Source organism: Amphiprion ocellaris, chromosome 1 (assembly GCF_022539595.1).
Source record: "Amphiprion ocellaris isolate individual 3 ecotype Okinawa chromosome 1, ASM2253959v1, whole genome shotgun sequence".
In the NCBI taxonomy this organism is placed as follows: domain Eukaryota; kingdom Metazoa; phylum Chordata; class Actinopteri; family Pomacentridae; genus Amphiprion; species Amphiprion ocellaris.
Window position 1 is genome coordinate 13622346 of NC_072766.1, and position 27992 is coordinate 13650337.

The window sequence follows — 27992 nt, forward strand, 5'->3', positions numbered from 1 at the left end:
GTGAGAGTCATATGGTGAGTCCTACGTTAGTCTGAAGAATGTATGTCAGTAATTTAAATATTGGTAATAAAACCATTATCGTAAAGTTATAACTTTTTTTCTTAGGCCCATCAGTTTGAAGTTAATTAAGCCATTTTTTTTTAAAAGAGCTAAGATAATTTCTAAATGTGCAATCTGGAATTTATGTTGCAATTAAAGTGAGGGCAACATCAAAAATAGAAATAAAGTTAATCTTATGCACGTGTCAAGTTTGTATTGATCAAAGTGACTTGTGAGATAAGGTGACCACTAGGGGGCTCCTTCCCCATGTCCTGGGAGAAAATGCCAGCATATCTGTGCGGATGCTTTCAGTTTAATCAGTTGGCATTATATGTTCTACCGCTGCATAAGCTAACAAACAGATCAATGTGACTCAACAGCGGAATATGCAGTGAGCAGGTTCAACATACAACAGTTATGCAGGACTGTCAGTGTGTGCAGTGATGTGAGCGTGCCCTCATTTATCAGTGTCAGGATGTGGTTTTTGTAGGCCACTGATGGAATTCTGTTTTTTTTTCTTTGTGATTACAGATGTCAAATGCTGGGATGACTTAAAATATTATTTCTTTTGGGTTGTGCCAAAAACATCAAACTGTTCTGACAGAGAAATATGCATCAGGCACAGACATTTGAAGGGGCTATGTCTATCAATAGTCTCATTTATGTTCAACAGAGTTTATCTGGACTTGAGGCTACAACGATCTGGGTCACATCAAGGTAATAAAATAAAACCTTAGCCCCTCTTTGTTACTAAAAACTCAACAAGCATATACTGTCTACAAAACACAATATGTATAGCACAAAGACCACATTTGTCAGATATCCTCAGACTTACTAACATTGTCTTCAGATGAACTCTGGAAACAGTTTTGCACAGAACAAGGCCTGTAAGTTTAGCTAAATTAAGTTTGGCTTTACTTGTTCTTCTCAGTAAATTCCATGTGAACTTTTGTGTTTTTGTAGTAGTTGCCATTTTTATACCCCAAAACAACATAGCAGTTATGCAAATGTTGTATTCACTCCTTAAATACGTTCCTGAAGGACGTAGGTGTTCATGATGTATTGATTCAATAAAGAACAATGTGCAAAAATCGAATTTTCTTCCAAATATTCTCTTGAACATTAAACAATAAAGCTTATTACATTCAGAGTTGCTGCAGAACAACCGACTCCTTAAATATACATTGAATTACACTTTATAATAATCCTTCCTATCCATGCGTCTTTCCTATACTTGTCATTACAACAAAAAATGGCAAGTAAATAAACCACGGTAAACTTAAAATGTTTGTTTTTGCTCTTTTATTACTCGAAGAACTCCAAGAGACTAAGTTCAAGTCTCGGCATACGATAATCACAACATGTGCAAAAGGTGCATCATAGTTAAAAAAAAAAAGGAAAGACCATAGACTGTATATAGACATTACTGACAGGCTGACTATTTCAAGCAACAACCAGAGTAACAAAAAAAGGTATTTACATGTCTAAACCTGTGACTATATGGAAGCCTTTGGTGTTTATCAGTTGAGTGAGTGTAGGGTGAGCTGGTGGGAAGAGATCAAATTTTCATACATTTGGTGCCAGAGTGATGCCAGGACATCAGCTGTAACAGAAAATAAATGGACAATACACTGATTGGTTGCAAAATATATTTTACTAGAAGAGAACTTTACATTTTTACGTCACTCTGTGTATTAATTTGGTCCCAAAGCATTTAAAGAATAGATAAAATCAGTGATAACAGAATCTATCTCCAGCTTCAGTGGATGTGCTTATTGTCCTCTGGAAAGCAACAGAAGTCCTTCTCTTTCCTGCTGAAGCTCTTCCCATTTCTTATGCAGCTCTGCCTTTTCCTTCTGCAGCTCCTCTCTCTGTCTACTTAACTCGTTGGCTTCCTCCTGCTGTGCTTTCCTCAGAGACTCTATTTTCTCCCTCTCTGCAGCTGCCTCTCTGGCATCAGCTGCACGCAGCCTCTCCAGCAGCTCCCTCTGATGCTCCAGAGCTCGAGCCTCCTCCCTCTGCGCCCTCCTCAGAGCTTCTATCAGCTCCCTCTCCCTCCTGAACACTCGCCTTTCTCCTTCAGAGGCTCCTGAAACCTTCAGTGCACCTGGAAGAAACAGAAGCCCACATGTTTAGTCTTGTTACAATTCTTTTGAACATGGAGAAGAATCATACACTTAAATCAAATCTGATTAAACATTTAAAACAAACAGAAGGTATTTTCTGAAAAATCATTTACGTAGTCAAACAGCAGTGAGTGATAAAAACTTACCAGGAACTCGTCTCTGCTCTGTCATCCAAAATATCTCATCAGTGTCACCGTTAGTCTTTGAGTCCCGTGATGAGTTTAATGGTGGTGTTTGCTGCCTGTTGGCTACTAGTGCAGAGAAAACCTTCGGGTGTCTCTTTAACAAGTGTCGTCGCAGGTTGCTGGTGCTGCCGTATGAATACTGTAACTTCTTCATGCATATGCGGCAGCGAGCAGCATTCAAACCGTCCAAATGCTCAAAGTACCTCCAAATTAAACTGCGTTTGTGTTGTGTGTGTCCTACAGAGCGATCATTACTCATCTCTGAACATGCCATTTGTTTTGCTGGACCTTCTTGTGAAACGTCCAGGAACCCGCTGATATCAGCAGAATTCATCCTCATTTCATTCACTGCAGTAACGATGTCAGAGTCTCCGTCCTTCAGCGCCACTTCCACTGAATAACAAGATAACACAGTTAGAATGAGCCCCCGACGAACAATTCATCACTAATTATTTGTGGATTTTGTAAGAGCCCAATGTGATGCCGTCAACTAGTTTCTTTTGTCTGATCAGCAACCAAAATTAATTTACAGTCAAGTCAGAACATAGAACCAGCAACGCGTCATTTCCTAGAACAAACAGTTCTCAGTGTGCCGATTGGTTGAACAGTTAATAATAAAGACCTATAATAATAATGATGGGCGATTACTTTGGTGTTGATCAGCGGCTTGACTTAATAAATTGTCATTCCAGCACTTCCACCTCCAGTTTTACTGAACCTTCATTAAATATTAGGAAATACATGACATATCTCCTCTGTTTTCTCTGAACTCACAATCCTCCAATTAGAGATTTATGGGGAAAGTTAAATTACATTTATGCTCATCAAACCTGTAACCCTGAATGTCGTTATAAAGTAGACTGTTGACTGTTTATACACAGATTTAGATTTGTGAAACATTTCTTATATTTGTGAAAACACAAAAAAGGGTGATTTCACTACTTCTTTATGAGTACATCACATCAGACCAGGGCCTTGTTTTCTCAAAAGCATTGTAAAGGTAAGAGGACCATAAAATCTGTCTTATAGACCAAGCTTGAGGGTGTTTCCTAAAAGTATCTCACAGAGATGATTGTATATTCTCAAATTAGAGCCCATGGGCCACATCAGGCTGGCAATAGGGTGCCAGCTGCCCCGTCGACCATTTTCTATTTCACACAGATAATGAGCTGATTCACATTGGGAATTTTTTGTGTCTGCTTATATAGTAAATGTTCAGTGATGTCTGTTGTAGATTAACGAGTAATCCCTAATCAATGGTACAGTATGTTGTTAAGGTAATTAATAATCAGTGTGGAAATTATCATATTCTCCTTCTCATTTATAGACTCACTTCCCTCCCATGCAAATACAATGTGGAAATCAATCCACATAGAGTCACATATCATATTTAGATGTATAGATTCAAAAGGCTCACCAATGATGTCTCCTCTTGCCACTGAATGGCCTAAACTCTCAGCGCTAATGGAGGTACAGATCTAACTAATCTAAATGTGGTGTAGTGGTGCTGGTTTGACGAGGTCTACATATGAAAAAGAAGTGAAATTACATATTTTTGTGTGTTCACAGACAGAACAAATACGTCACAAATCAGAAATTTAGTTTTGAAGAGTTACTGTTGTCTACCTGGGAATCAAGGCCTGATTTTCTAAGTATAAATATAGCATTTAAAGCTTTCTCCATCCTGTTGTTTTTTGGATGGACTGTCGCATAGGCAAATGATTTCAAAGTCATTTATGTTTGTCAAGATGTGACACTTTTGCATCACCACAATGACATGCAGGGAAGTGCACCTGTCAATAAAACACTCATGTTACAGTTCAGCTAACATGAACTCCCCAGAAACAAGGTCATGTTAAATGTTGAAACTGCAGCCAGGATGACATAAACCTCTCTTATAACTAAAAGTAAATTAAAAAGTTATGTTGATAGAACCCGTGTAAAACATACAGGGCCTGGTACAAGTAGGTGAGGAATTCACCATCAATGTATTCACTATCAGAGAGTATTTTCAGAGCGATGCCTTTGAAAACAATCATTAACATAGTCAAACAGCAGTGAGTGATAAAAGCTTACCAGGAAGTCTTCTCTGCTCTGTCATCCTAACGGTCTCATCGGTGTCACCGTTAGTCTTTGAGTCCTGTGATGAGTCTAATGGAGGTGTTTGCTTCCCCTTGGCTACTAGTGCAGAGAAAACCTTCGGGTGTCTCTTGGACAAGTGTCGTCGCAGGTTACTGGTGCCGCCGTATGAATACTGTAACTTCTTCATGCAAATTCGGCAGCGAGCAGCATTCAAACTCTCCAAGAGCTCAAAGTACTTCCAAATCAAACTGCGTTTGTGCTGCATGCGTAATACAGGGCGATCATCATCCGCTTCTGAACGTGCCATTTGTTCTGCTGGACCTTCTTTTGAAACGTCCAGGAGTCTATCGATGTCAGCAGAATTCACACCAGTTTCATTAACTGGGGCAGTAATGTCAGAGTCTCCGTCCTCCAGCACCACTTCCACTGAACAGCAAGAAAACAAAATTATAATTAGTGCTTCATCTAGCAATTATTTTATATCAAAATGAGGATTAAAAAAAAAAGTTGTGCGGTGTACAATTTCTGAACATAGTAAAGACACCCATCCCAACATCACAGGGCCCAATGTGACACCTTCAACTAGTTTGTTTTATCTGATCAACAGTCCAAAATCAATTTATAGTCAAGCGAAAAAAGAGAAGCAGCCAAAGCCTAATTTGTGATAAGCATTGAACAGATAATCTATAACCAGAATAGTGGGTAATTAATTTGGGATTTGTGGGAAAAGTTAAGCTGTAAAACTGGGTGACAGATTCTCTGTTTTTATAAATCTTTATGAAAAAGTGTTTGATTTTCTAGTTACACTCTCAACAGCAACATTTTATTTATCAAAGCATAAAACTGAACAATTCTACTGTTCTGTAATCACTATACAAACTGTAACAAACCAGCTTTAACCCCACACCCTACATTTATCCTCATCAAAGCTGCAAAGCTGGACTTTGCAAGTGGACTCAGGCTCAAATTCTGTAACACATTATAAAATATTAGGCCCTACTTGTTATCTGTATGTTTTTGATTGGTCTTGGCCCAAAGTATGTCACGAGTTCATACCACACACAGTGAAATGGTGGAGGAACCAGCTCTTCTTAAAACGTAGATTTGCTCCAAATGTAGCCGTTTCTAAAATTAAGCTAAAGACATCCCTTTTCCTCCCTACTTTTAATTAATCAGTTATATTTTATCATCTCCTCTAAAGCACCTTTACGTTCATTAAATTTGTCAATGCTTTTATTCACCTGATTTTAATTTTTTTTGTATCTTGTTTCATAGTTATCTCTTTTGTGTTCTTTTGCCTTTTCTGCTGTTTTAGTCAGTCAGTTTTGATTATATTGTCAAATGAGTGCAAACTTTACTCATCCTGTCTGTACTGTTTTTGATTTATCTAATCCATTAATTTTTTTCTGTTGTATTTAATCATTTATGTAGTTATTTTATTTTATCACCATTGTTTTCTGGGACTGTAGGCTATTTGTATAGTATATAAATCACATATAATAGTATATATAGAAAGTATAAATGTGGAGTTTTAAGCGACTTCCATCTCCATTCTGTTGTTGTGTGTTTGGAATAAACACTGTAAGTGAACAGTGTACAGGTTTAACTTTCCTCAGCAGCAGAATACGAAGATGACTTCAACGTCGTTCGTGTTTATAAAGATAAAACACTTCTACATCTCAGGAATAATAGGGAAGAGTCTCTGTCAGCAGAAAGAAATAAAAAATGATGCTACTACAAACCAAAAATTAAGTATTAAACTACAGCTGATTTCAGTACCGGAGCAGAACTGTTGTTCCTCGTCTACGTCCATGTCCTGCATGTCGTTGCTGGTAGTAGTTTCAGACATTTGTCCGTCTCTGACCACAGTGGGATGTTTGACCCGCAGGTGTCTCAGCATCGAGGTGGTAGAGCCGTTGATGTTTTTCTGCAGGAAGCTGCTGCAGAGGAGACACTGGAGCGACTCACAGTCTGTGCTTTTAAAGAAACTCCAGACGACACTTCTCTTCCGAGAAGTCTCTTCCATCGTTGACTTCGAGTTTGCGGCTCATAAACTTCATCGTTACTATGACTCAGATAAGGAAACGCTGTAATTTCCACTCCACGACATCTAAGACGCCTCTTACTACAGCAGGAGTTAGCTGTTTGGCTAACTTAGCCGAGCTGCTCCTCTCTGACTCATAATGCATTGCTGCAGATAGTGATGGTCCTCTGATGCCCGAGGCTTCGACACATGCGCTGTCGCTCATGAAGCAAACGTATCGAGCCACTGTGCCGAGGCGTGGTTTGGTCACGTGACTCGTGACGTTTGAATCACTTCAGTGACGTTTGAAGCACTCACCTGCTTCGAATCACCTGATTGGTTCGGTTTGTTATGTGACTCACTCAGCGGGATCGAGTGTTCCGGGATAGGAGATCCCTATTTAGTGTCGTTCATTAGGGTCCGAGCACCGAATGGTGCGAAGACCCTATTGGAATGCAAGGAATTATTTATTATTAGGGTCCGAGCACCGACGTTGCGAAGACCCTATTGGAATGCAAGGAATTATTATTATTATTATTATTATTATTATTATTATTATTATTATTATTATTATTATTATTATTCTTTGTGCGACGGGAAATCCCCATTTTTGGCGGCCTTATCATACCCCAAAACGCGTGAAACTTGGCATGCTCATCAGGACTGGCGAAAAATTTGATATTTTAGGGAAGTTGCGCATGTGTGGGGCAAAATGGCTCCATAGCGCCCCCTGGAAAATTGAACATTTGGTCATTAGGCCAACTTGCACGACGTTTCATCTACAGCTACAAAATTTTGTAGGCATATTCAGCACATTAGGAAACCCAAAAAAGTCAATCATGGCCACGCCCTAAACCCAACAGGAAGTCGGCCATCTTGAATTAGCTGTAAATTTTTTAAAATTAATAACTCATCGGGGATAAGTCCGAGAGACCTCAAATTTGGCCAATATATGCAAACACACAACCTGATGAAAAGTTATCAAAATGTTCGTCTCATTTCAAAGGGCGTGGCCATGGCGACTCCCAAAAAAATGGATCCTTCGCCATGAAACAGGAAGTGGTGTCTAACTCAGCTGTACATGCTCCAATCTGCCTGAAATTTCACGTTTGATCAGTGTCCAGCCCTGACGACATCCATGGGGTTATATACATTCACAGTCATAGCGCCACCTTGTGGTAGCAGGAAATTGACATTTTTCACACTTTGATGTACTATTCTTAGCACATTGATCAGATTCACCTCAAATGTGCTGACATAAGCCTGAACACATTGATGATGATCCCCAGAGAAAATGGCGACTCGTTATCAAGGGGCGTGTCTGTGGCGGCGCGGCGAATTTCGATTTCTCGCCATGAAAATTGAATTATTAATATCTCAGCTGGAAATGATCCAATCCGGACCAAACTTGATGTGATGGACACCAGTCAGGTTCTGAACACATCCACATTCATAAATTTAGAAATACTCATAGCGCCACCTATTGGCAACAGGAAGAAATTGTCATTACATTTGCACGTGCCATTGCCAGAAACTTTGTCATATCATTCAGAAAATTGGTCAGGTGACTGGTTACACCTAGACGATGCCACAGTGTGAAGATTTTGACGATTCATAAAACGCTGTTGCCATGGCAACGTATCGTTGCCAGAATAAACAAAGTACTTTTTGACAGGTTAAAAATGGTCATATGCTCGTCAAAATTGCCACACTCATCAGGACTGCTGAGATATTTGATATTTTAGATGAATTGCACATGACTGTTGCAAAATGGCTCCATAGCGCCACCTGGAAAATTTCAAACAGTTACTACGGCCAGTACGTGTTACCTAGAATTATGAAACTTGGTAGGTATATGTAACTCGTCAAGACACACAAAAATGTAATTGACACCCATGCCCAAAACCCAACAGGAAGTCGGCCATTTTGAATTATATGTCATACGTTTTGACGATTTTGGGTCATTTTTGTGCATTTTCAAAAGCTATAAACTCAAACAGGGTAACACCTAGAGAGCTGAAATTGGACCAAGATGTACTCCAGGCATGGGTGATCAAAAGTTATCAAAATGCTCACCTTAAGTCTGAGGGCGTGGCCATGGCGGCCTCCTGAATTCTGGTGCTTCGCCATGAAACATCAACTGCTGTGTAACTGCCCTAAACATGCTTCAATCTGCGTCAAACTTTACATGTGTGATCAGAGTCCAGTCCTGATCACATCCATAGGCCGACATACACTCTCGGTCGCAGCGTCACCTGGTGGACGTGCGCGGATTCGTCGACCAGCAAGGATGCGATGACCCGTCCAACGCTGCTTGCAGCTTTAATTTTTAACTTGAGTTTGGAGTCGACAGTTTTTGTCAGGAGGTTGGACTTTAGGCTTTGTGCTGGAGGGTTGAACCGTGATTTCCAAGATGTTCAAAGTGTACAGACCTCTTGAGTCCTGAGGAGATGAGCTTTCACACAGTGTGAGGGCTGAAATTTTCGAAGTTTCACAGTAGTTGTCTGTAAACTAGAACCTTCAGATAGTCCAAGGACTCGTGTCTTCTATGTCCATCTGTAGTTGTCTGTTAGTTTGAAATGTCAGATAGTCTGAGGACTGCAATGTGCAAAGTGTCTTAGCACTTCTGTGTTAGTTAGAAATTTCTGTTTAATCGAAGACTTAAAAGTTGTGAACATGAGTCTTGATTTCACATTTAGAGTATCCATTTGAGTATTGGTGAGATGTTCACCTGTGTGCTACTTAGAAATGGTGAAGAAACTTTGATTGTATTCACTGAAAAGTATAGTTAGTGGTGATCAGAAGGTAACATTAGTTTGATCAATGATTTCAACTATTAGTAGACTTTATGAGTGAAGCAGTTTTGAGAAAAGAGTTATTAGTAAATCAATTCATAGTGCAACCCAGAACATTGAAAGAGGAAGTGTTTGAAGAAATAACCAGATGTTTTTGTTTCAGAATAGAAAACGTTTTAAGATCTGTAAATTTATTTGTTTTTTTGGATTTTGTTATTGTGTCTTCTGTGTAATTAGATATTCAAAAGTGTCACTGGTGTTTTTCAAATTTGTTGTCTGTTTTTAGATTAATCTTAAAAGTTTAGTTTTGGTCTTTTGTCATTTTTCATGATTTTATAATATTAGATTAGATGTACAACTGTTTTGTCTTTTTAATGTGTAATTGTTGAGTGAAAAGTATTATTGGATGTGATGAGTTAAAATATTATTTTCAATATTAAATGTTTAAACTCTTGTAGTTTGTAATGTGAAGAACTTGTAGTAGATTGTAATGTGTAATTGTATATAAAAAGTTTTCATAGTAAATTGTGTTTAATTCCTAGTAAAAGTGTTATTGTCTTTAAGGTGTTTATTTGTAAAGAAACATTTAAGTATTTAAATAAGTGTACTAGTGTCTTTCACTTTTTGTTTGGATAGGCGTAGTGAGAGACAGCCAGACAACGGGATTAGAAATAAGAGGTAGGCCAGCTCATACAGCATGAGGTGTACAAGCGGGAGTCGAACCCGGGCCTCAGCGGCGGGGACCAAGTACATACGTCAGAGGCGTAACCCGTAGAGCTACATGAGCACGCATGTTCTCACCTTGAAATCGTGTATAAATCCAATAGAAAGTCAAGGGGTAGGGTTAGGGTTAATGAGCAAGGTCCTTACAGCTGTAATGAAAAAATCGGGAAATTTAATATGACACATAAATATTTTTAATTTTAATACAAAGCAGCAGAATATTGTAAGAAATTAAATCGCGGTTTTTCCGTCCGCATCGTCGATATAGCTAACCTAAAGGTACTTTTCAACCACGATGCGGACGGAAAAACCACAACTTCATTTTATGAATTTTTTGGTTGGAGTGTCTTATTATTAAATTATGAAAAAATTTTATTTGTTATATCTATTCTTTTGGTACATTGCTACTGTCAGGACCTTCCTCTGTAACCTTAACCCTAGACTTTCTATTGGATGAATACACGTTTAAAAGCACATAACATGTGTGTCCATATAGCTCTACGGGTTAAGCCACTGACGTATGTACTAGGTCTCCTACGCTGAGGCCCGGGTTCGATTCCCGTTCGCAACCCCGTGAGATGTGACTTGTCCTCATTCTTATTTCTACTACCCCATTGTCTGACTGTCTCTCACTACGCCTATCCATCAATTAACTGAAAAAGACTACAACACTTATTTATAAATTTCTTGTTTATTTATTTAATAAACTTCTTCTATTTCTTACATCTTTTTTTCCCCCATACTTTATTAAAGTTTGATTGTCTTAACTTTTTCCCTTTTTTTTAATTGCTTCATTTTTATGTACTTTCTTTCTTTAATCTTCTTCTTCTTTCTACAATTTAACACCAACCTTCAATTTTGGCTCTTTTTTTGACATTTTGAAAAGCTATCAACTCAAACAGGGTAACACCGAGAGAGCTGAAATTCGGCCAGGATGTAGTCCAGGCATGGGTGATCAAAAGTTATCAAAATGCTCCGCAAAAGTCTGAGGGCGTGGCCATGGCGGCCTCCTGAATTTTGATGCTTCGCCATGAAATATCAACTGCTGTGTAACTGCCCTAAACATGCTCCAATCTGCCTCAAACTTTACATGTATGATCAGAGTCCTGCCCTGATGACGTTCACATGCTGAAATACAGCCACAGTCATAGCGCCACCTGGTGAATGGAAGGAAATGCCCTATAACTAGCCTGTACATGGTCCGATCTGCCTGAAATTTTATATGTGTGATCAGAGTCTGACCCTGATCACATCCATGGGCCAATATACACTCTCGGTCGCAGCGCCACCTGGTGGATGGACAGGACAAGCTCTATAAGTAGCCTGAACACGCTCCAATCTGCCTGAAATTTTACGTGTATGATCAGAGTCCGGCCCTAATCACATCTTTGCACGACTTGGCGGCCATTTTGGATTCCTCGCCATGAAACAGGAAGTGCTGTGTAACCAGCCTGTACATGCTCCAATCTGCCTGAAATTTTACATGTATGATCAGAGTCCGGCCCTAATCACATCTTTGCACCACTTGGCGGCCATTTTGGATTTCTCGCCAAGAAACAGGAAGTGCTGTGTAACCAGCCTGTACATGCTCCAATCTGCCTGAAATTTTACATGTATGATCAGAGTCCAGCCCTAATCACATCTTTGCACCACTTGGCGGCCATTTTGGATTTCTCGCCATGAAACAGGAAGTGCTGTGTAAGTAGCCTGTACATGCTCCAATCTGCCTGAAACTTTACTCTCTCAGTTGCAGCGCCTCCTGGTGGATATGCGTGGGCCAGTCGGGCCGCTCGGATGCGAGGACCCGTCCAACGCTGCTTGCAGCTTTTATTGGTTTAGTGGTTGGAAGTCAATAAAACATTAGCGTCAGTCAAATTGAATGCGTCAGTGGATGGAAGTGGTGGTTGCCTTGTGCTGCTCTTCACTTCACTGCAGCTCCATGGCTCCATCTGCTGGACGGACAGAAGTGCAGCAGCTGATGGCAGCTTCTTTGACCTCACGCTGCTGTCAGACCCCAGATTAGGGTTTATTTCAGATATATATAATAGAAAATAGTAATTAAAAAATAAGCTGATGTTGTATTTTTGCAGCAGTGAGTTTTACAGGGTTAAAAGCAACCAGTCAAAGGTTATTACTGAGGATTTTAAACAAAAACATTCAGGCAAACAGTTAACATCATAGGGTGCCTGACATGTTTGTTTTTTTTCCGGGTCGATACAGATTTTTTTTGTAATCAAGGAGATCAATAACCAAGATTTGGAATCGCTACACATTTGCAGAAAAAATAAAGTTTTTGAACAGCACATAAAGTTAAGTTAAAATTAAAATAATCACGAGTTGCAGCCTTTGCTTATTTATGTTTTACATGCTGAAGTTGTCCTTCAGTGTTTCACTGATCAGATTGTGCTGTGGGCAGGAACAAGATCAGAGGGAGGCAGCTGCAGCAGACCCAAAGTAGTTTCACATTCATTTATCTGATCAGATTTCAGGGGGCTTTTTTTTTTTTTTTTTTTTTTTAAGAAATGGGACCAATAATTGAAAACATGCTAAATATCAGATGGGATCATTCGTGTCACAGGACATCTGCAGACACAGGTCAAAGATTACAAGGAGTTTATTTAACGAATGAAACTAAAACCAACACAGAGAGGATGACTAAACCAAGGTGAAAACAAAAAGGGGAAACAGACTAATTGTAGGAGAAAGGTTCTGGTTTCAAAGTTTCTGGTCTGGCAGAGAGCGGAAGAATGAAGAACCGGGCCTTTGTGGATTAAGGTGATTGAGAACAGGTGAATCAACCCCCACACCCGTGAGAGAGATGGATGGATGGATGGATGGATGGATAGATAGGTAGGGAGGTAGATGGACCATAGATAGATGGATGGATAGGCAGATTCTGCAGTGGGGAAATTTTCAGTGTGGCAGTAGCAGATAGGAAAAAAAGTAAAAAGAAAAGCAGCACTCAGTGCACAGATATAAATAGATGTTTTCTCCTTAGAGAAGAAATACAAATGCTTGTAAAAAAAAACAAAACCTTGTGAAATTGCACATATTGACTTATTTACATTTTATTGCAGTTACTTCATGGGTGATCTGAACTACTGGGAGCAGGCTTGATTGAACACAGTCTGACTGCTGCAGGAAGGAAGGACCTCCTTTAAACATTGTGGGTGAAGCAGTCTGTCCCTGAAGGAGCTGCCGGTGATGGTCCTGTTTCCTGCAGGGGATGGGAGATGTCCTCCATGATAGACAACAGCTTTGTCATCATCCTCCTGTCTACCACCAGCCCAGGACAGAGCTTGCTTTCTTAACCAGTTTCTTTAGTCTCTTCCTGTCTGCAGCCGTGATGCTGCTGCTCCAGCAGACCACTCCATACAGGATGGCTGATACCACCACACAACCATAAAAGGTGCTCAGAATTGCTCCCTGCACCCCGAAGGACCTCAGTTTCCTGAGCAGGTGAAGTCTGTTCTGACCTTTCTTACACCGTGCGTTGGTGTTCTATCTCTAGACATGTTTGAATGTCTTTATCAATAAATGGTCAAACACATGTTGAGTGTCAGCTCAGCTCTTTGTTCCACACATGTATATGTTCCTATGTGATTGGTGTCTTGCAGTCAGAGTGTAAAGAATTGAAGCTGTCAGAGGCTTTCTGTGGTGAAGAGGCTGCAGGACATCAGCTGCTCCAACAGGTGACGCCTTTGTTCTTTGGCTCCAACCAGAACCAGCAATAAATCAGCATGAGCTGCAGCTTATCCACCTCATAGAGCGTATAATAAAGAAACCAAGAGGTTTTAGTTGATAGCTGTCTCTAGTGAATGACCAGCAGTGTCTTGTTCAGGTTGTGAGGAGAAGTAAAAAGCTTATAGCAGCTGGTATTCCCAGGTAGTCTCCCATCCAAATACTAACCAGGCCCAACCCTGCTTAGCTTTGCAGATCAAATGAGATTGGGTGTATTCAGTCTCAGAAACAAACCTACAATGTAAGTTCTGTACCTCACATGATTCAAATCTCCACTCCCACCTTTTATTTGTCCTTTGATTGTTCCAGTACTGATTGATGCCATCATTTAAGCCAATTTACAACAACACCTTGTAGGAAATGTGGTGCAGAGGTAAGTTCTGTGCCTCACATGTTGAAGGTCCATGGCTCAAATCCCCACTCACACTTTTTATGTGTCCTTTGGCTGCTCCAGTACTAATTGCTAGTATCATTTAAGCAAAGTTAGAGCAGCATCTTGTAGGACAGGTGGTGTAGAGGTAAGTTTTTTGCCTGGCATGTTGAAGGTCCCCGGTTGAAATCCACCTTAGTACCTTTATTATCTTCACCTCCTTAATAGTTTTGTGTACCGTCATTTACGAAAACTAACAGTTACACCCAGTAGGAAGGATAGTGCAGTGGTAAGTTATCTGCCTCTCATACAGGAGGTTTTTGGTTCGAATCCAGCCCAGGGCTCTTTTGACACTTTTTAAGATAAGATAAGATAAGATAAAGTTCTTTATTTCTCCCCACTCCAGGGGAAATTTACATTGTTACAGCAGCTTTATTTACAATATATACATACTTTGGCTGTATGACAACCTCTTTCAACCATCATTACAACAAAGTCCATGAAGGACCTTGTGTGAAAGATAGCTCACACATAGGTTGTGTGTCTGTCATGTGGAGGGTCACGGTTCGAATCCCCACTGGGAACCTTGCGGAGGATGATAGCGGAGTGGAAAGGTTGTGGTCTGTGGTGTGGAGTGTCAGTGGATTGGAGTTGAAGGGTGGTTCCAGCAAAATCAAGAAGTTGCCCGAAAAAGGTACAGAGCGTACAGAGCGTACAGAGCGTACAGAGCGTACAGAGCGTACAGAGCGTACAGAGCGTACAGAGCGTACAGAGCGTACAGAGCGTACAGAGCGTACAGAGCGTACAGAGCGTACAGAGCGTACAGAGCGTACAGAGCGTACAGAGCGTACAGAGCGTACAGAGCGTACAGAGCGTACAGAGCGTACAGAGCGTACAGAGCGTACAGAGCGTACAGAGCGTACAGAGCGTACAGAGCGTACAGAGCGTACAGAGCGGGAAATCAATTGAAATGTATGTTTTCTTCATTAATGTTGAGTTACAGCATTGTATTTAACAGTTACATATTATAAACATGAAAAACAACATGACTTCATCTTCCTGTTGGTTTGTGGCTATGATGTATATTATATACACCACCATTCGTAAGTTTGAGGTCACCGCGGGAGTTTCGTGTTTTCCATGGGGGCGCACACTTTTGTTTGTGTGGTGGCGTGGCTGCACAAGGGTTTTCTATTCGTCGGTTAGCCTTTCGGCACCATTGGCTGGCACGGTGTGGTGTTGGAGCACGGGAGTGATGGTTGCTGGGGGTGTTCCTCTGTGCCCCTGTGGAGATATTCCATTAAAAATCTGTGTTTTTTAATGCAAATTTATGCAAAGAGCGTAAAGAGCGTAAAGAGCGTAAAGAGCGGGAAATCAATTGAAATGTATGTTTTCTTTATTAATGTTGAGTTACAGCATTGTATTTAACAGTTACATATTATAAACATGAAAAACAACATGACTTCATCTTCCTGTTGGTTTGTGGCTATGATGTATATTATATACACCACCATTCGTAAGTTTGAGGTCACCGCGGGAGTTTCGTGTTTTCCATGGGGGCGCACACTTTTGTTCGTGTGGTGGCGTGGCTGCACAAGGGTTTTCTATTCGTCGGTTAGCCTTTCGGCACCATTGGCTGGCACGGTGTGGCGTTGGAGCGCGGGAGTGATGGTTGCTGGGGGTGTTCCTCTGTGCCCCTGTGGAGATATTCCATTAAAAATCTGTGTTTTTTAATGCAACTTTATGCAAAGAGCGTAAAGAGCGTAAAGAGCGTGAAGAGCGTAAAGAGCCTTTCAAGAAGATTTTTGGCGAATTTTGCCCAAATGTGAAAAAAAAGCTTGAGCAGAGTGGGGGATTGAACCTGCACTCTCCAGGTTCCAAACCACCATCACTACCTCTGGACTACCGGTCCTACATACCCAAATACAGGCTTTTCTTCTATTCGTCAAGGCGGTGACATCAACACTGAAAGAAAAAAAAAACAATCCACAAAATCAAAAAAAGAACATGATCTACCTACAACTTTTAAAGAACACGCTAAAAAACACAATACTAAAAAGTCACACTCTTCTCCTCATCACTCATTTTTACATTTTAACACAATTTCAAAGCCACACAAATCACATTCTTCATGTCAAATCACTTCTCTTCACTACAAATGGGAGAGAACAGCAAACAAATAAAATACAACTTATGGCTTAAATATCTTCAAAATCTCTTTGCTATTCCTCTACATTCAAATTCCTCAACACCACTCAACAATCACCTGCAGGATCTCTTACTTCTTTCTTAGCTCTGACAAAACATCTTCAAGACTCTGAGAAGACAACTCATTTTCAACACATTTGCTGCTTTGTCTAAGTGTCCACACACATCTCCAGTCATCCACAGGCCTCACCACTGATCAGCTGCACAAACTTACATGTTAAACTTCTCCAAAGATAAAATACAGGCCCTTCTGTCTGATCACAACTTTTACTGGTGGCTCATATTTCAAGTTCATTTCCTTGAGTTAAACATTAAATTACATTAAATTCTATTAAACAGACAAAATATGGAATGAGATAATTCAACACGATACAATACATGTCATTATGAAATTAAACAAAATTTTTAAAATACAAATATTAGAAATTACAGATAAAGTATTTTCCATCATTAAACATTTAAAAAATACAATTAAACAAGAAGAATGTTAAACATTTTTAAAAATGCAAAACAATTAATCAGATTATTAAACCCTTAAAAAGACAGAACATGGGTACCCATATAGCTCAACGGGTTAAGCGGGTGATCCATGTACAGGGACTGGTCCCCAACGCAGCGTCCCGGGTTTGAGTCCCGCTAGTGGCCCTTTGCTGCAAGTCTTCCCCCGACTCTTCTCCCCCGTTTCCTGTTTGTCTCTCACTACACCTATCCAATAGAAAGACAAAACATTTAATTAAAAAATTAAATATTTAATTAGAAAATTATATCTTAAAGACAATAAAAGTTCAAATAGGAATTACACTGAAAATACAATGAAGGATTTAAAAAGAAAATTAAACATTAAAAGGTGGTAAAACATTTAAAAAGAAAAACCTTAATTTAATTTAATCGAAACATTAACAGACTGTCTGAAGGTTCAAACTAACAGAGAACTACTCAAGAACTTTTAAGATTTCAGTCCTCAGACTGTGTGAAGGTTCAAACTAACAGAGAAGTACTCAGGAACTTAGAAGATATCAGTCCTTGGACTGTCTGGAAGTTCAAACTAACAGAGAACTACTGTGGGACTTAGAAAATTTCAGCCCTCAGACTGTGTGAAAGCTCAGGTCCTGAGGACTCGGGAGGTCTGGAGGCTTTGAAAGTCTTGGAACTGAGGGTTCCACCCTCCAGCACAAAGGCTAAAGTCCAACCTCCTGAGAAAAACGATCGAGTCGAGACTCAAGTTAAAAAAAAACTCAAAAATGGCAAAAAAATAGATGATAAATGCGCAAAAAAAAAAAAGTATCGCACGCAGCTTAGAGGGAACAGTGGTCCCAAAACTGTTGATAAATTATTTCTCAATAAAACCTCATAACCAGTTACATAAGCACACCCTCTTTACTGACCTCTTTACCAATAAACCCCAAGACATACTTTGCCAAAATCCATAACAATCCATATAATCTTTATTTGCACCAGCCCCATGTGAAAATGACATCAGTCTGTATTTGTAGAGCATCTCATGAATGTAGCAGCACCGTTTAAATGTTTCATAACACAGAATATAAGCAAAGAGTATATAGGGATACAGACAAACATGGGAAATAAGAAACGTGCTCTTCAATAGTTATTGTCATTATTATTACTAGTAATATTATTTTGGTGCCCACTACAACCCATACAATCATCTAGTGTAGTCAAACAGGAATGTGTGCATGGCGAATCAAATCCAAAACAATCCATGAACCAACGACCACGTCTTGATTGCACTTCATTTTATTAACCACTAGATGTCCTACTCGAGCACTGTGTGTCATTGAGGCCTCGAGTAATGAACCATGTTTTGAATGAAGTGTCGAAGCTTCAACAAAGCCTCGATCAGCCATCACCAGTTGCAGCCCAACGTCATATCCGGACTAACTGCTGTCATGACGACAACAGACAATAACTTAGATTATTTTCTTGAATAAAAGGATAAATACAACACAGATAACGGCATAACAGTTTTTATATCAAGTAAATAGCATATAATATAATGAAAAAATATTTTAATCATTAATAATAATCATTATGTATACAGCATTTTTTAAAATCCAATTTGGAAAGTGTTTAACAAGACATCAGAATAACACGGACAATTCATAAAATCTTCATTTAAAAGCCAGACTGAAACACAACATGGTGCAAAAAAACAAACAAACACAGTGTTAGATTTTTTTTAAAATCTAAAAATCTTTCATTTCATTGCCAAATAGATTTTCACATATCAGGAATTTGGTATGGTGTTTTGGTGCATTACAGTGAACAATGGCAAGCAGAAATTTTTAAAGAAGGATAAAAGTTTTTCAAAAAAGCAAGTGTTGCAAGTCAATAGACAGTGCAAATGCATCAAATGTAGCAAATCTAACGAATTTCAAAAGCCATTAAAAGCAATTGTCAAAGCTGTCAGTGTGCAAGATTATATATTTGTATTTAAAAAAAAACTTTAAATGTGCAAAGAATAATAATGATCCTATTTAAAAAGCTGTGTGTTAGATAAGATAAGTCATTTATTTCTCCCCATGCCAGGGGAAATTCACAATTGTTAATGTAATGCAATGACTCAATGACTATAGCGGGGAGAAAGGCAGTATCACTACTGATGCAGAAAGCTGCTGTTTGGAATAATCAATAAAAGTATCTATTAAAAACAAACTTAATAGAGGAACCTGATATCCTAAGGCAGATCACTGCTGAGTGCAAAAGCTCTATTCCCTTTAGTTTTCAGCTGGGCCCCTGGATCTGACAAAAGACCTCTGTCCCTGTGGATCTCAAAGTGCATACAGGTGCAAACAGTGCTAAAATAGAACTACAATAAGGCCAAGAAATAATCAGTAATATCATCAGCTCTACCCTAAGACAAAGTGAAAGCCAGTGTAAAGAGACTGAAGGAAGATAATGCATAACAGCAATAAATAATAAAGTTAGAGGAGACATTTAAAAATGAGAGATTCTGAGTCCACGGTGAAATCCTGTATTCAGATGAATATCTCATGCATGTTGTAGCTGTTGCTTTCAGAACATTTAAGGTAAATTTTAAAATCTGTCAGACCCACTAATTACCCACAAAACTCTCCTAATCTCATTAGCAAATCTCTCTTAAGTTGTTTACCAACACAGTGGTAACCCAATAATGCTTATAATTTAAGTAACAGATATCTAATTAAAATGCTTTATTTTAATATATGAATAATGGGCTAGTCTACATAAATGTATATATCCAGCATTTAGTTTACTTCCTGTATACCTCTAGTGAACCCTGGTTTCATCAGGTCTTCTGTGGCTCCCTCTTACAGCTGACAGCACTTCTTTAGTACTAGTATTAATTTATGTCTTTGCACTTTCTGACTCTGTTCTGTCTTTCCTCTGTATGTTTGCAACAATGAAATAACAGAAGATGCTCAGAGACTTATTCTTGGCAGTTTCTACAGCTGCCAGTAGGATGCTTTCCCACTTATTTTCAGTGTTTAGTGTCGCACGTCCAGCTCTTAATCTAGCCATTTTTCTTCCTCTTCTTTACCAATTTTGCATCTGTTTTTTGTTTCTTTTTCCCAGCAGTGCTGCCAACTGCCATTATTGTTTCCTCTTTCAATCGGTTGTTTTTTTTTTCTGGTTGGACCTCTCCTTCATTTCCTCTTCTCCTCTATGTGCTGGTTCCCATGGGAACTGAACTGTGTCTCAGTCTCTATAGAGTCGGCACCAGATCTAGTATGTCTATGACACTTTTCAGGACAGAGCTGGAGTCTGAGCGGATTATGTCCCTTAGATAATTTAGTTTAAGATTTACAAAATGAACAATTAGTTTAATCTTTATATCATAGTCTCTCCTTTCTTTGCTCAGTCTTTTATTTCCTTTATGGTATCAGACATTCCGAAGTCAACATGGTTTAATTATAAACTTAAAATGAAGGCCGGGCAGCTGATTATCTGCTCATCAGTGCATTTTTTCCCCACAAAATACTCCTGAACTTCTTGTCATTTTGTCTCCTCTCCTGATAAACTCCAGCAGCCTTTCCTTCCCAGAAAGGCTGGAGGGTATTTTTTTTAGTTGCATGGCCCTCTGAATGTCCTCGTAGATTTTCCGGCTCATGTCTGGACTCGCCTATATTATGAGGTATGGTTTCAAAGACTTAGCTGGAAAGCAGGGGTAATTTTTTAACACTGAAAGAATAAAGTCAGGCCAGACAAGAGACACTAAATGAATACAGCTTATTTATTAAAGGAATTATCTGTCAGGTAGATGAACAGCACAGTTTCCCAACTTTAAAGCAACACATTAGTGCCCAAAAAGCCGTATTATCAGTTAAAACGACTCTAAATCTAAAAAAAAACCAAAAACAAAATAAAGAAACCAACAAAAAGATAAATATTACAGTTTTATACAGAAATTCACAGGCTGAAAACACAAACACTGGACAGAACAAAGGATGGCAAACTTTCTGCACACCAACTCATAAATAAATAGTCTTCCTCATACATGTTAAATTCATCTTTGCAGCGAGCTGGCTGTTACAAGCGTTACACTGCATTTTAAATATGTGGCATCTAATTAGTTTCAGTGCAAAGAAAAAACAAAAACAATACACAACTGTTGACGAGAAGGTGAAGACTCGGTGGGAATGTATTTTAATAGCGATGGGTCCTGCAGGCGAACGTGATGCGTTTTATAAAGACACTTAAAGTCCGTTAGTTGTTTTTGCAAAGCACTATTGGGATAGCGTGAGGTAAGCGTGTACTGTGTTTGTTTCCACATCCGCAGATGCTTCGCGGGTCTAAGAAGCGGTCAGACCAATCAATACATCCTGTCTCAGCGGTGCGAACAGTGAAGACCGATATTCCTTCAGCAGAAGTGAGATGCAGTAACTGTAAACCGTCCCTTCTCTTGGTCTGAGCTCAGAGAGGCCCATTTATACTCTCACGCACATCAAATCCAGTGGTTTTACTCATGAAAAGATCAGTACAGTTTCAGAGTTAAAGGTGTTAAATGGTGGATGCTGGCTCCAGGTTTGGACTAAACACATCTGTAATAAAATTTTTAGACACAAATCTTGTAAAAACATAAAATTACTTCACTGCTTAACAAATGTAAACAAACCTTTTACATGCATGTTAAACCGTTGTCAAACACCCTCAGGTTTTCTATTTAAAAGTCTGTCAGTTCATCAATAAAAAGGGTATTAATCTGTAATTTCTTAGACGAGTCTGTTTCTGCTGTTTACCTAAAATCTCTCCTTTGTAGTATCAGATGTTCACTCTGTGTAAGCCTGGCATGTGGCTGTTAAAAGATAGTCACCTCCATCCTTAGATGTCCAGTAGAAAACTGAAACCAAACACCTCTAGAACACACTTATTTACCTATAACATTACCAAGACATGACACCTTATTTGCACTGATGACTTCTTAAACGAGTGCATTTATTTGGAAGTAGTAGATTTGGATGAAACTACATATCACTTGGAAGATGCAGTAGTTTGAGGGGTTTAGATACTTTTACCCCCATTGCAGAAGACAAGTTGTAGCTGCTGTGTCTGTGAAGCAGGAAACTACAATCTTTTAACAGCCTCTTTTCTAGCTTACAGCAGAGTGATACTCAACAGATATGTCTAAAATAAAGAACTGGGCATTTTGAGGGGTGATGCTACAAATTAGACTTTTATTTTTCTAGTTTCTACATAGCTTATTTTAGTCAATCCCTGGTATCTTAACTATGTCACAGCATGCTGTAACATAAAAACCTACAAGCCTCTCTTACAATCTTTTAAACTATCTAAATTTAGGCTTATTATTACACAGTCCAAAATTAAATACAAAGTAAACTGTACACAGCTCCATTATTCTCATTCTGAATTGGTGGAGCTCTAGTAGGGAATCATTTGAGCTCTACCAGTCATGACAAGTATTTCGTTAGTCAAATCATCCTCATGCTTTGATATTCACATTAATGCCAGCAGAAAACACTCTTGTTCGTTACACAAGATGGTACTGGTGTCCATTAACAACAATATATTTTCATTTAAACAAATTAACACCTACACTTTCTGTGCAACAGAGATTTGCATATTGTCTCAGACTTTATCTTTCAGTTATTAACAGCTAAAAACAAATTGTCCTGGAACCAACTGTTGTGTTGCTGTGGCACAAAAGCCTCAGAAACTGGTCACAATCCAAAATTAACCATTGGGACCAAATGCTGGATTGACAGTGCTAACATTCAATCAGCAATTTGTTTTATTGCAGACATAACCCGGGCACTGATCTGATACTTTCAAGTAGCTTCAGAAAAAAAGGTGTGTTCTTGGCCATTTAGAAAGATAATGTACATATTTCTATTAAAAGAAGTTCAAAATGAAAATAGGCTGTAGTCCAGCATCACCTGTGTTTTCAGCTAATTTTGCTTCTTTCCGATATTTGAAGTAGGCGTGGTGTGTTACTGACAGGTGATGTATATCGACCTTATTCAGCAGGAAATCTGCAATCACGACTTCAAGCAAGAGGATGATGATAGCATTTACTTTTTGGCACCTGTGTCAGTCAGTGGGGTGCAGGTAGATTCTGACACGCACTACATTTACAAGTATTCTAATATTTTCTGGGAAGAATCAGAATGATGGAGCTGAAAATTTAGTGTAAAACAAGTCACAGCTGTGATGGTTACAAGCAAAGTAGCTATGTTCTCTGAAAACAAAACATTCTGTTCAAACTGTGACAGGATGTGAACATGTAAAGTAGTTGTGTTTGATGCAAACTGCTGAAGCAGCTGACTTAGAGGAGAAACATTCAGAGCCTCGTTCTGTCAGACATGTAGTGGGTACGCTGAGTGAATAAATTAGTTTTTGTTTCTCTGAAGAGCCTCACACAGGTTGTGGTTTGGATCTGGCTCCTGACTCATGATCTCAACACACTCCCATTCTCCACTACAGCTGGACCGCTTCACCGCTTCTACCACCGTCTGCACATAAAGACCATCCTCAAATGTTGGCGCCATCGCAACCGGTCCTCGCGCCCATGACCGGCGCTCCTCGTGAGCCTGAAAAGACTGTCTCAGTGCCTTCACCATGGAGCTCAGCCCCCGCAGGTGAGGCAGGGGCATCTCTTTCACCTCTGGTCCCACCCACCCACTGTCGTCTAGCAACAGCTCCTCACCTTTACTCCCATTGCGCTGACCGTACAGTTCTGTCCCCCTGGCGACCAACCTCCCAGTGGATCCAACTACCATAACCTCGTGCACAAATGACCCCGGCATGTTGAAGTTCAGGGTCACAGTGCAACACACGCTGCCAGAGCCGGTCCCACCCATCAACATCTGGAAGAAACAAAAGTCATCGCTGGTGACACGGCGGATGCCACGAATCAAACCGTTTTGTTGCACAAAGGTCCTCAGTAAACCGTGCACCCGGTGGGCTCGAGCGCCTGTCAGGTAACTCAAAAGGTCAATTATAGCAGAGCCGACGGTGTGCAGACCGCCTCCTCCCATCAGCTCCTCGCAGGTCCAGCCATATGACTGGTCCAGGAGGCTCGGGCCATACACCCGGACATCACACACCTGCAGTTCACCCACATATCCCTCCACCAGCAGCTGCCGCATTGCAACAAAAGCTGGCAGGAAGCGCAGGGTATTACCCATAACGCTGAGCAGCTGTGGGTAGTATCTGGCTGCAGTCACCATCTTGAATGAATCCACAGCAGTTGCAGCTTTCTCACACACAACATTCTTACCTATGCCTGCAGAAAGAGAGAAAGTTAACGGTTATTATTTTTCAGATACTTCGGTGTTCTTTGAGAAAAAGCCACTTTTTACAGTTAATATTTTACACTCAGTACCCACTTACATGGCCCAGCATTTATTTTAGCCAAGGGTACACATTAAAATGACAACAGAGTGTGTTTTGAATATGATTTGAAGGTGGAAGGACTTGGTGTCCAGACTCAGGCACAATGTGGAGCTGATGTTCTTAGATTGCATAGATTGCATTTCTGTCCTGTTCCTGGTGTTTGGTCTAAATAAACACAAAGTCTACATTCTCCTTCAACCGCATGCGATAGCGCAGAGGATGTGCATAGTTTCTATATATGCAGATTGGCCTTGAGTAGCTCTTGGAATTAGTGCCGTGGATAAGTCCTTCGGTGGGGAAACACTCAGGAAGTTGCAACTAAAACAGGAAACTGAGGTCAACACTCAGGAATTCCATCAGATACAGTAGGTTAACTTTTTACATCTACTCTTCTCTGATACGACATCATGTTTGCTTTAGCGTGTTGCTCACAGGATTTCACGTTTTTGTTTGACTTGTTTTTGGATTTTCCTCCTTAAATGACTATGTTCCCTGTGGTCGAAGCCATGAAGATGTTTATTCACATGTCAATAAAAAATCATAATAAACATTTTATAGAAGAGTGCAGTCATATTATGAGAATATGTCTTTTTGAAAGACTTACAGTAAAAGTTTTCAAATGTTCCAGATCTGACCTGCCACACCCAGCTGGCTCAAACACATTAGTAGTTTGTATAACCCAGATGCTAATTATCATAACGTGTGAGCGGAAACTGGAATGAAGGACTTGAGTCTGGTATTATCAGATTAAGCTTATTTGAGCATCATCCTTCACATTCTGAATTATTTTCATTGTTAATTAAACTCTCTATTTTCTTGATTTTTCAATTAGTTGTTTGGTGTTTAAAATGTCAGAAAACTAAAAAGATGACATCCTCAAATGTCTAGTTTTGTCTACAGCTCAAAGACATTCAGTTTGCTATAACAGAAGAGGAAAGATCAAACAATTTGGACTTTTTTTCTGAAAAAATTGAACTCAAATCCATTAATCATTTGTCAAAATAGTTGACAACTAATTAAATTATCATTGCAGCTCTAGTATTCACATAAACCTCAACTTCTGGTTTTCGATAAATGTTCACCAATATTCTCTATTTTACAGCAATACTATATGTTCTACAGCTTGAGATAGAGTACACATTTTAAAAGCACAAATGCAAATGGCACAAATTAAATGAAAAGTCACAATTCTCATGAAAGTGTGCTTAGAAGCTCTTACCCAGTGCCTTGACTGCAATCTGCCTCGTCATTGAGGGTGGAATATAAATGCAAACCAAATCAACGTCTTGGTGCAGCAGGACGTCATCTGATTGGCTGGTGTGAAACGGGATGCCAAGTTCCTTTGCCAAGCAGCACGCTTCCTCCTCGCTTCGCCCCCAAAGTGCATGAACCTCAAAGCCTTCAGCTTTCAACAAAGGGACCAGCACTCGTGCTGTGCTCCCAGTGCCAAACACACCGACTCCTGGCAGCATGACAACGCCGCTCACTGCAAACTTACGTGTGAACCATGGCCTGCCTCACCGGCATCTCAACAGCAAACAGTCCACTTGTCTGTCAAAGCTCGAGCTGCTGTCCGTAAAACCTACAAAAATGAATGAACAGACTGTTAAAGCTGGGGGCCACTGACAAAATCCATCATCAGATTCAATAATGTAACAATATGTCCCACATTTATTCCAGAAAATTACAATTACCAAAGTCAATTACGTGTCTCATTGCACAACATTTAGTCTATCTATTTTTCCTCCCAGCTTTAGTGAATGTATCAACAAACAGGACAAACGTGTCTAATGGTGTCCAGCCCAGTTTTGCCTATCAGCAGCTACTGACAGCCACTTACACTGTGCATACTTAACATGCCTTTCCCCACATGCTCCACACCCACCGAATGTCAACGTCATCTCTATCTTTGTAGGAAGCGCACCTTGTGTTGCCGTGCGTAGAAGCGTATCCAAGTTAAACACAAACATCTGCACAGAGAGCAGCTTATTCTAATAACATTAAACAAGTGCTTGAACTTGTCCACAACATAATTATGAAATACTGTGTTGCTCAGCCTTCCCAAGTTACCACTCACCTTCCTGGTTTCCTAATCTAAGCTTTTCAGACCTGTGACTGTCATGTGGATTTCAAAAGTACATATAATTTCTGCTATTACATTTGATCTGCATGGTGGGAACTCCTCCAAACTGTACTTTTGAGGAACTATGCGCTTCATACAGCTGGAGAAAGAGCAGCTCTGTCTTGGTGGAGCACTAATAAAGTCTTGTCCTAATGGATTTGCATATCTGTAACATTGTGGACTTGGATTAGTAGGGAAAACGTGATGTTAATGTTAGAGTACCGGTAGTAGCTGGCAGTAGCTGACACTCCCTGTGGCCATGACTGTAATAGAGACTGATAAAGGAGCGTGTGTGTGCGTGTGTGCGTGCCTGTGCACCTGCGTTACCTGTATAACCTTAGAGAAGCAGGTTCTCTCTTTTTCAAAAAGACAAACACACATTCACCAGACTGACAGCAGCTGAAGCCTGTCACTCTGCAGACTAACCGAGCCGTGTTGTGTCGAGTCAGCTGGACAGATAACAAAGCCATGCCACACCAAACTGTCGCTGTCGAGGTCAGTAGTAGTAGCTGGGGGTAGCCATAATTTTTTAACGACACCACAAGAGCGGAAACTGGCCGGTGCTTTGCTTAACACGAGCGTGTTTGTTCCAGGTACACAAACACACACATACACACTGAGCTAGCTAGACAGAGAGGTTATTGATAACGTTAGCTAGCACATTTAGCTAGCCGGGCCAGACAGCCGCAAAGCGCCCAGAAAACTCGCGATAAACGCAGGTACTTCACAGACTTAATATTGACAGTTGAATTATCTGCCGGCCTTTAAATGTGATGTGAAACAAACCGCTGTGAAATGTACAGATAAAATGAGCTACCTACTGTATTTGGCAGGACGACATCAGCGGAGCGGTAGGTGTAGAGCCGGGCGCTGCCCAGTTGCTAATGGTAACTTCAGTAGCAACGGCAAGACTGTGGGAGGACCGGAGACTGTGAATAGGTAGAGATTAGTCACCAGCGGAGGACTGACGGTGGGGGACACAGCAGCCATGTTTGGAAATATGGCTGCACGTGAACCCATAAACTTAACTGAAATTATGCTAATGTTTGCTTTGTGGCCAGGAAAGGGCCAATAAAAGATTATGTGAAGTTGCATCATGGGAAATGTGTTTTTAGGTCAAGCACTGAAAATCCGAATAACTTGGCATATGTAGCATTTCTTTTGTTGTTGTTGTTTTACAGCTGTCTAATGTATTGACCCCAGCTAAATTTTAGTGCAGAACCGGTCCCAGATCACACATAGAAAACTGACAAAATTCACTCTGGTGCAACATTAATGCACTCAATTTTGTGTGTTTTAGTTATATTTTTTACTTCCTGTACCTTATCATTTTTTCAACATATGCAAGAATGCAATGTCAGTATTTTGGACTCACAGAAGAGTTTCTGTACAGTATATGGAAGAATCTGTACAACATCAAGAGCACTTGATATAGAGCATATTTCTTGTTTATTTTTTGACAGAGTTCCGTATATTTTTGCACTATCCCCTTTGCTGCTGTAGCATTGCAAATTTCCCCACTGTAGGCTAAGTAAAGGCTAGTCTAATTTTATTTTATCTGGGAACCCTTTTGAAACAGAGTCCATATATTCTGGCTACTAATTGGTTCACCTCATTATAAAACATGAGGATGTGCTGTTGACTTTGACCTCGGTGTCTTGTTGAATCTCAGACACATGAAAATATGGTTTGCAGTGGTGGAGTTCTTCCATTTTCTAACAGCAGCA

The 27992-nt window shown here is 39.9% G+C and overlaps 2 protein-coding genes across 5 annotated transcripts; both read right to left on the reverse strand.

The window, feature by feature from the left end:
* Positions 1 to 1326: 1326 nt before the first annotated feature.
* On the reverse strand, positions 1327 to 6665 carry LOC111571169 (uncharacterized). Its single transcript, XM_023274249.3, has 4 exons — positions 6212 to 6665; positions 4427 to 4858; positions 2312 to 2743; positions 1327 to 2146 (listed from the first exon to the last, which is right to left on the reverse strand). The coding sequence occupies exons 1-4, from the start codon at positions 6456 to 6458 to the stop codon at positions 1812 to 1814; spliced, it is 1446 nt and encodes a 481-aa protein (XP_023130017.1). The 5' UTR covers positions 6459 to 6665; the 3' UTR covers positions 1327 to 1811.
* An 8793-nt stretch (positions 6666 to 15458) lies between these two features.
* On the reverse strand, positions 15459 to 27214 carry gfod2 (glucose-fructose oxidoreductase domain containing 2). Of its 4 annotated transcripts, XR_008602511.1 has the most exons (6): positions 27087 to 27213; positions 25363 to 25725; positions 23455 to 24033; positions 16850 to 16997; positions 16004 to 16049; positions 15459 to 15781 (listed from the first exon to the last, which is right to left on the reverse strand). XR_008602511.1 is itself a non-coding variant. In XM_055012805.1 (5 exons), the coding sequence occupies exons 2-4, from the start codon at positions 25613 to 25615 to the stop codon at positions 16867 to 16869; spliced, it is 963 nt and encodes a 320-aa protein (XP_054868780.1). In that variant the 5' UTR covers positions 25616 to 25725; positions 27087 to 27214; the 3' UTR covers positions 15837 to 16049; positions 16850 to 16866. The 4 variants fall into 4 exon arrangements, 3 of the variants coding, with proteins under 3 accessions (XP_054868780.1, XP_023133186.1, XP_023133188.1); XM_055012805.1 differs by lacking the exon at positions 15459 to 15781 and having other exon boundaries at positions 15837 to 16049; positions 27087 to 27214; XM_023277418.3 differs by lacking the exons at positions 15459 to 15781; positions 16004 to 16049; positions 16850 to 16997 and having other exon boundaries at positions 20505 to 24033; positions 27087 to 27204.
* Positions 27215 to 27992: the final 778 nt, after the last annotated feature.

Excerpts from the sequence above, each read along its gene's own strand:
- LOC111571169 (XM_023274249.3), bottom strand. The coding sequence starts at position 6,458 with ATGGAAGAGACTTCTCGGAAGAGAAGTGTCGTCTGGAGTTTCTTTAAA. Across the intron at positions 4,859-6,211 it reads GGAACAACAGTTCTGCTCCG|TGGAAGTGGTGCTGGAGGAC; the intron begins GTACTGAAATCA and ends CTTGCTGTTCAG. Across the intron at positions 2,147-2,311 it reads AGAGCAGAGACGAGTTCCTG|GTGCACTGAAGGTTTCAGGA; the intron begins GTAAGTTTTTAT and ends TGTTTCTTCCAG.
- gfod2 (XM_023277418.3), bottom strand. The coding sequence starts at position 25,615 with ATGCTGCCAGGAGTCGGTGTGTTTGGCACTGGGAGCACAGCACGAGTG. Across the intron at positions 24,034-25,362 it reads GATTGCAGTCAAGGCACTGG|GCATAGGTAAGAATGTTGTG; the intron begins GTAAGAGCTTCT and ends CTCTTTCTGCAG.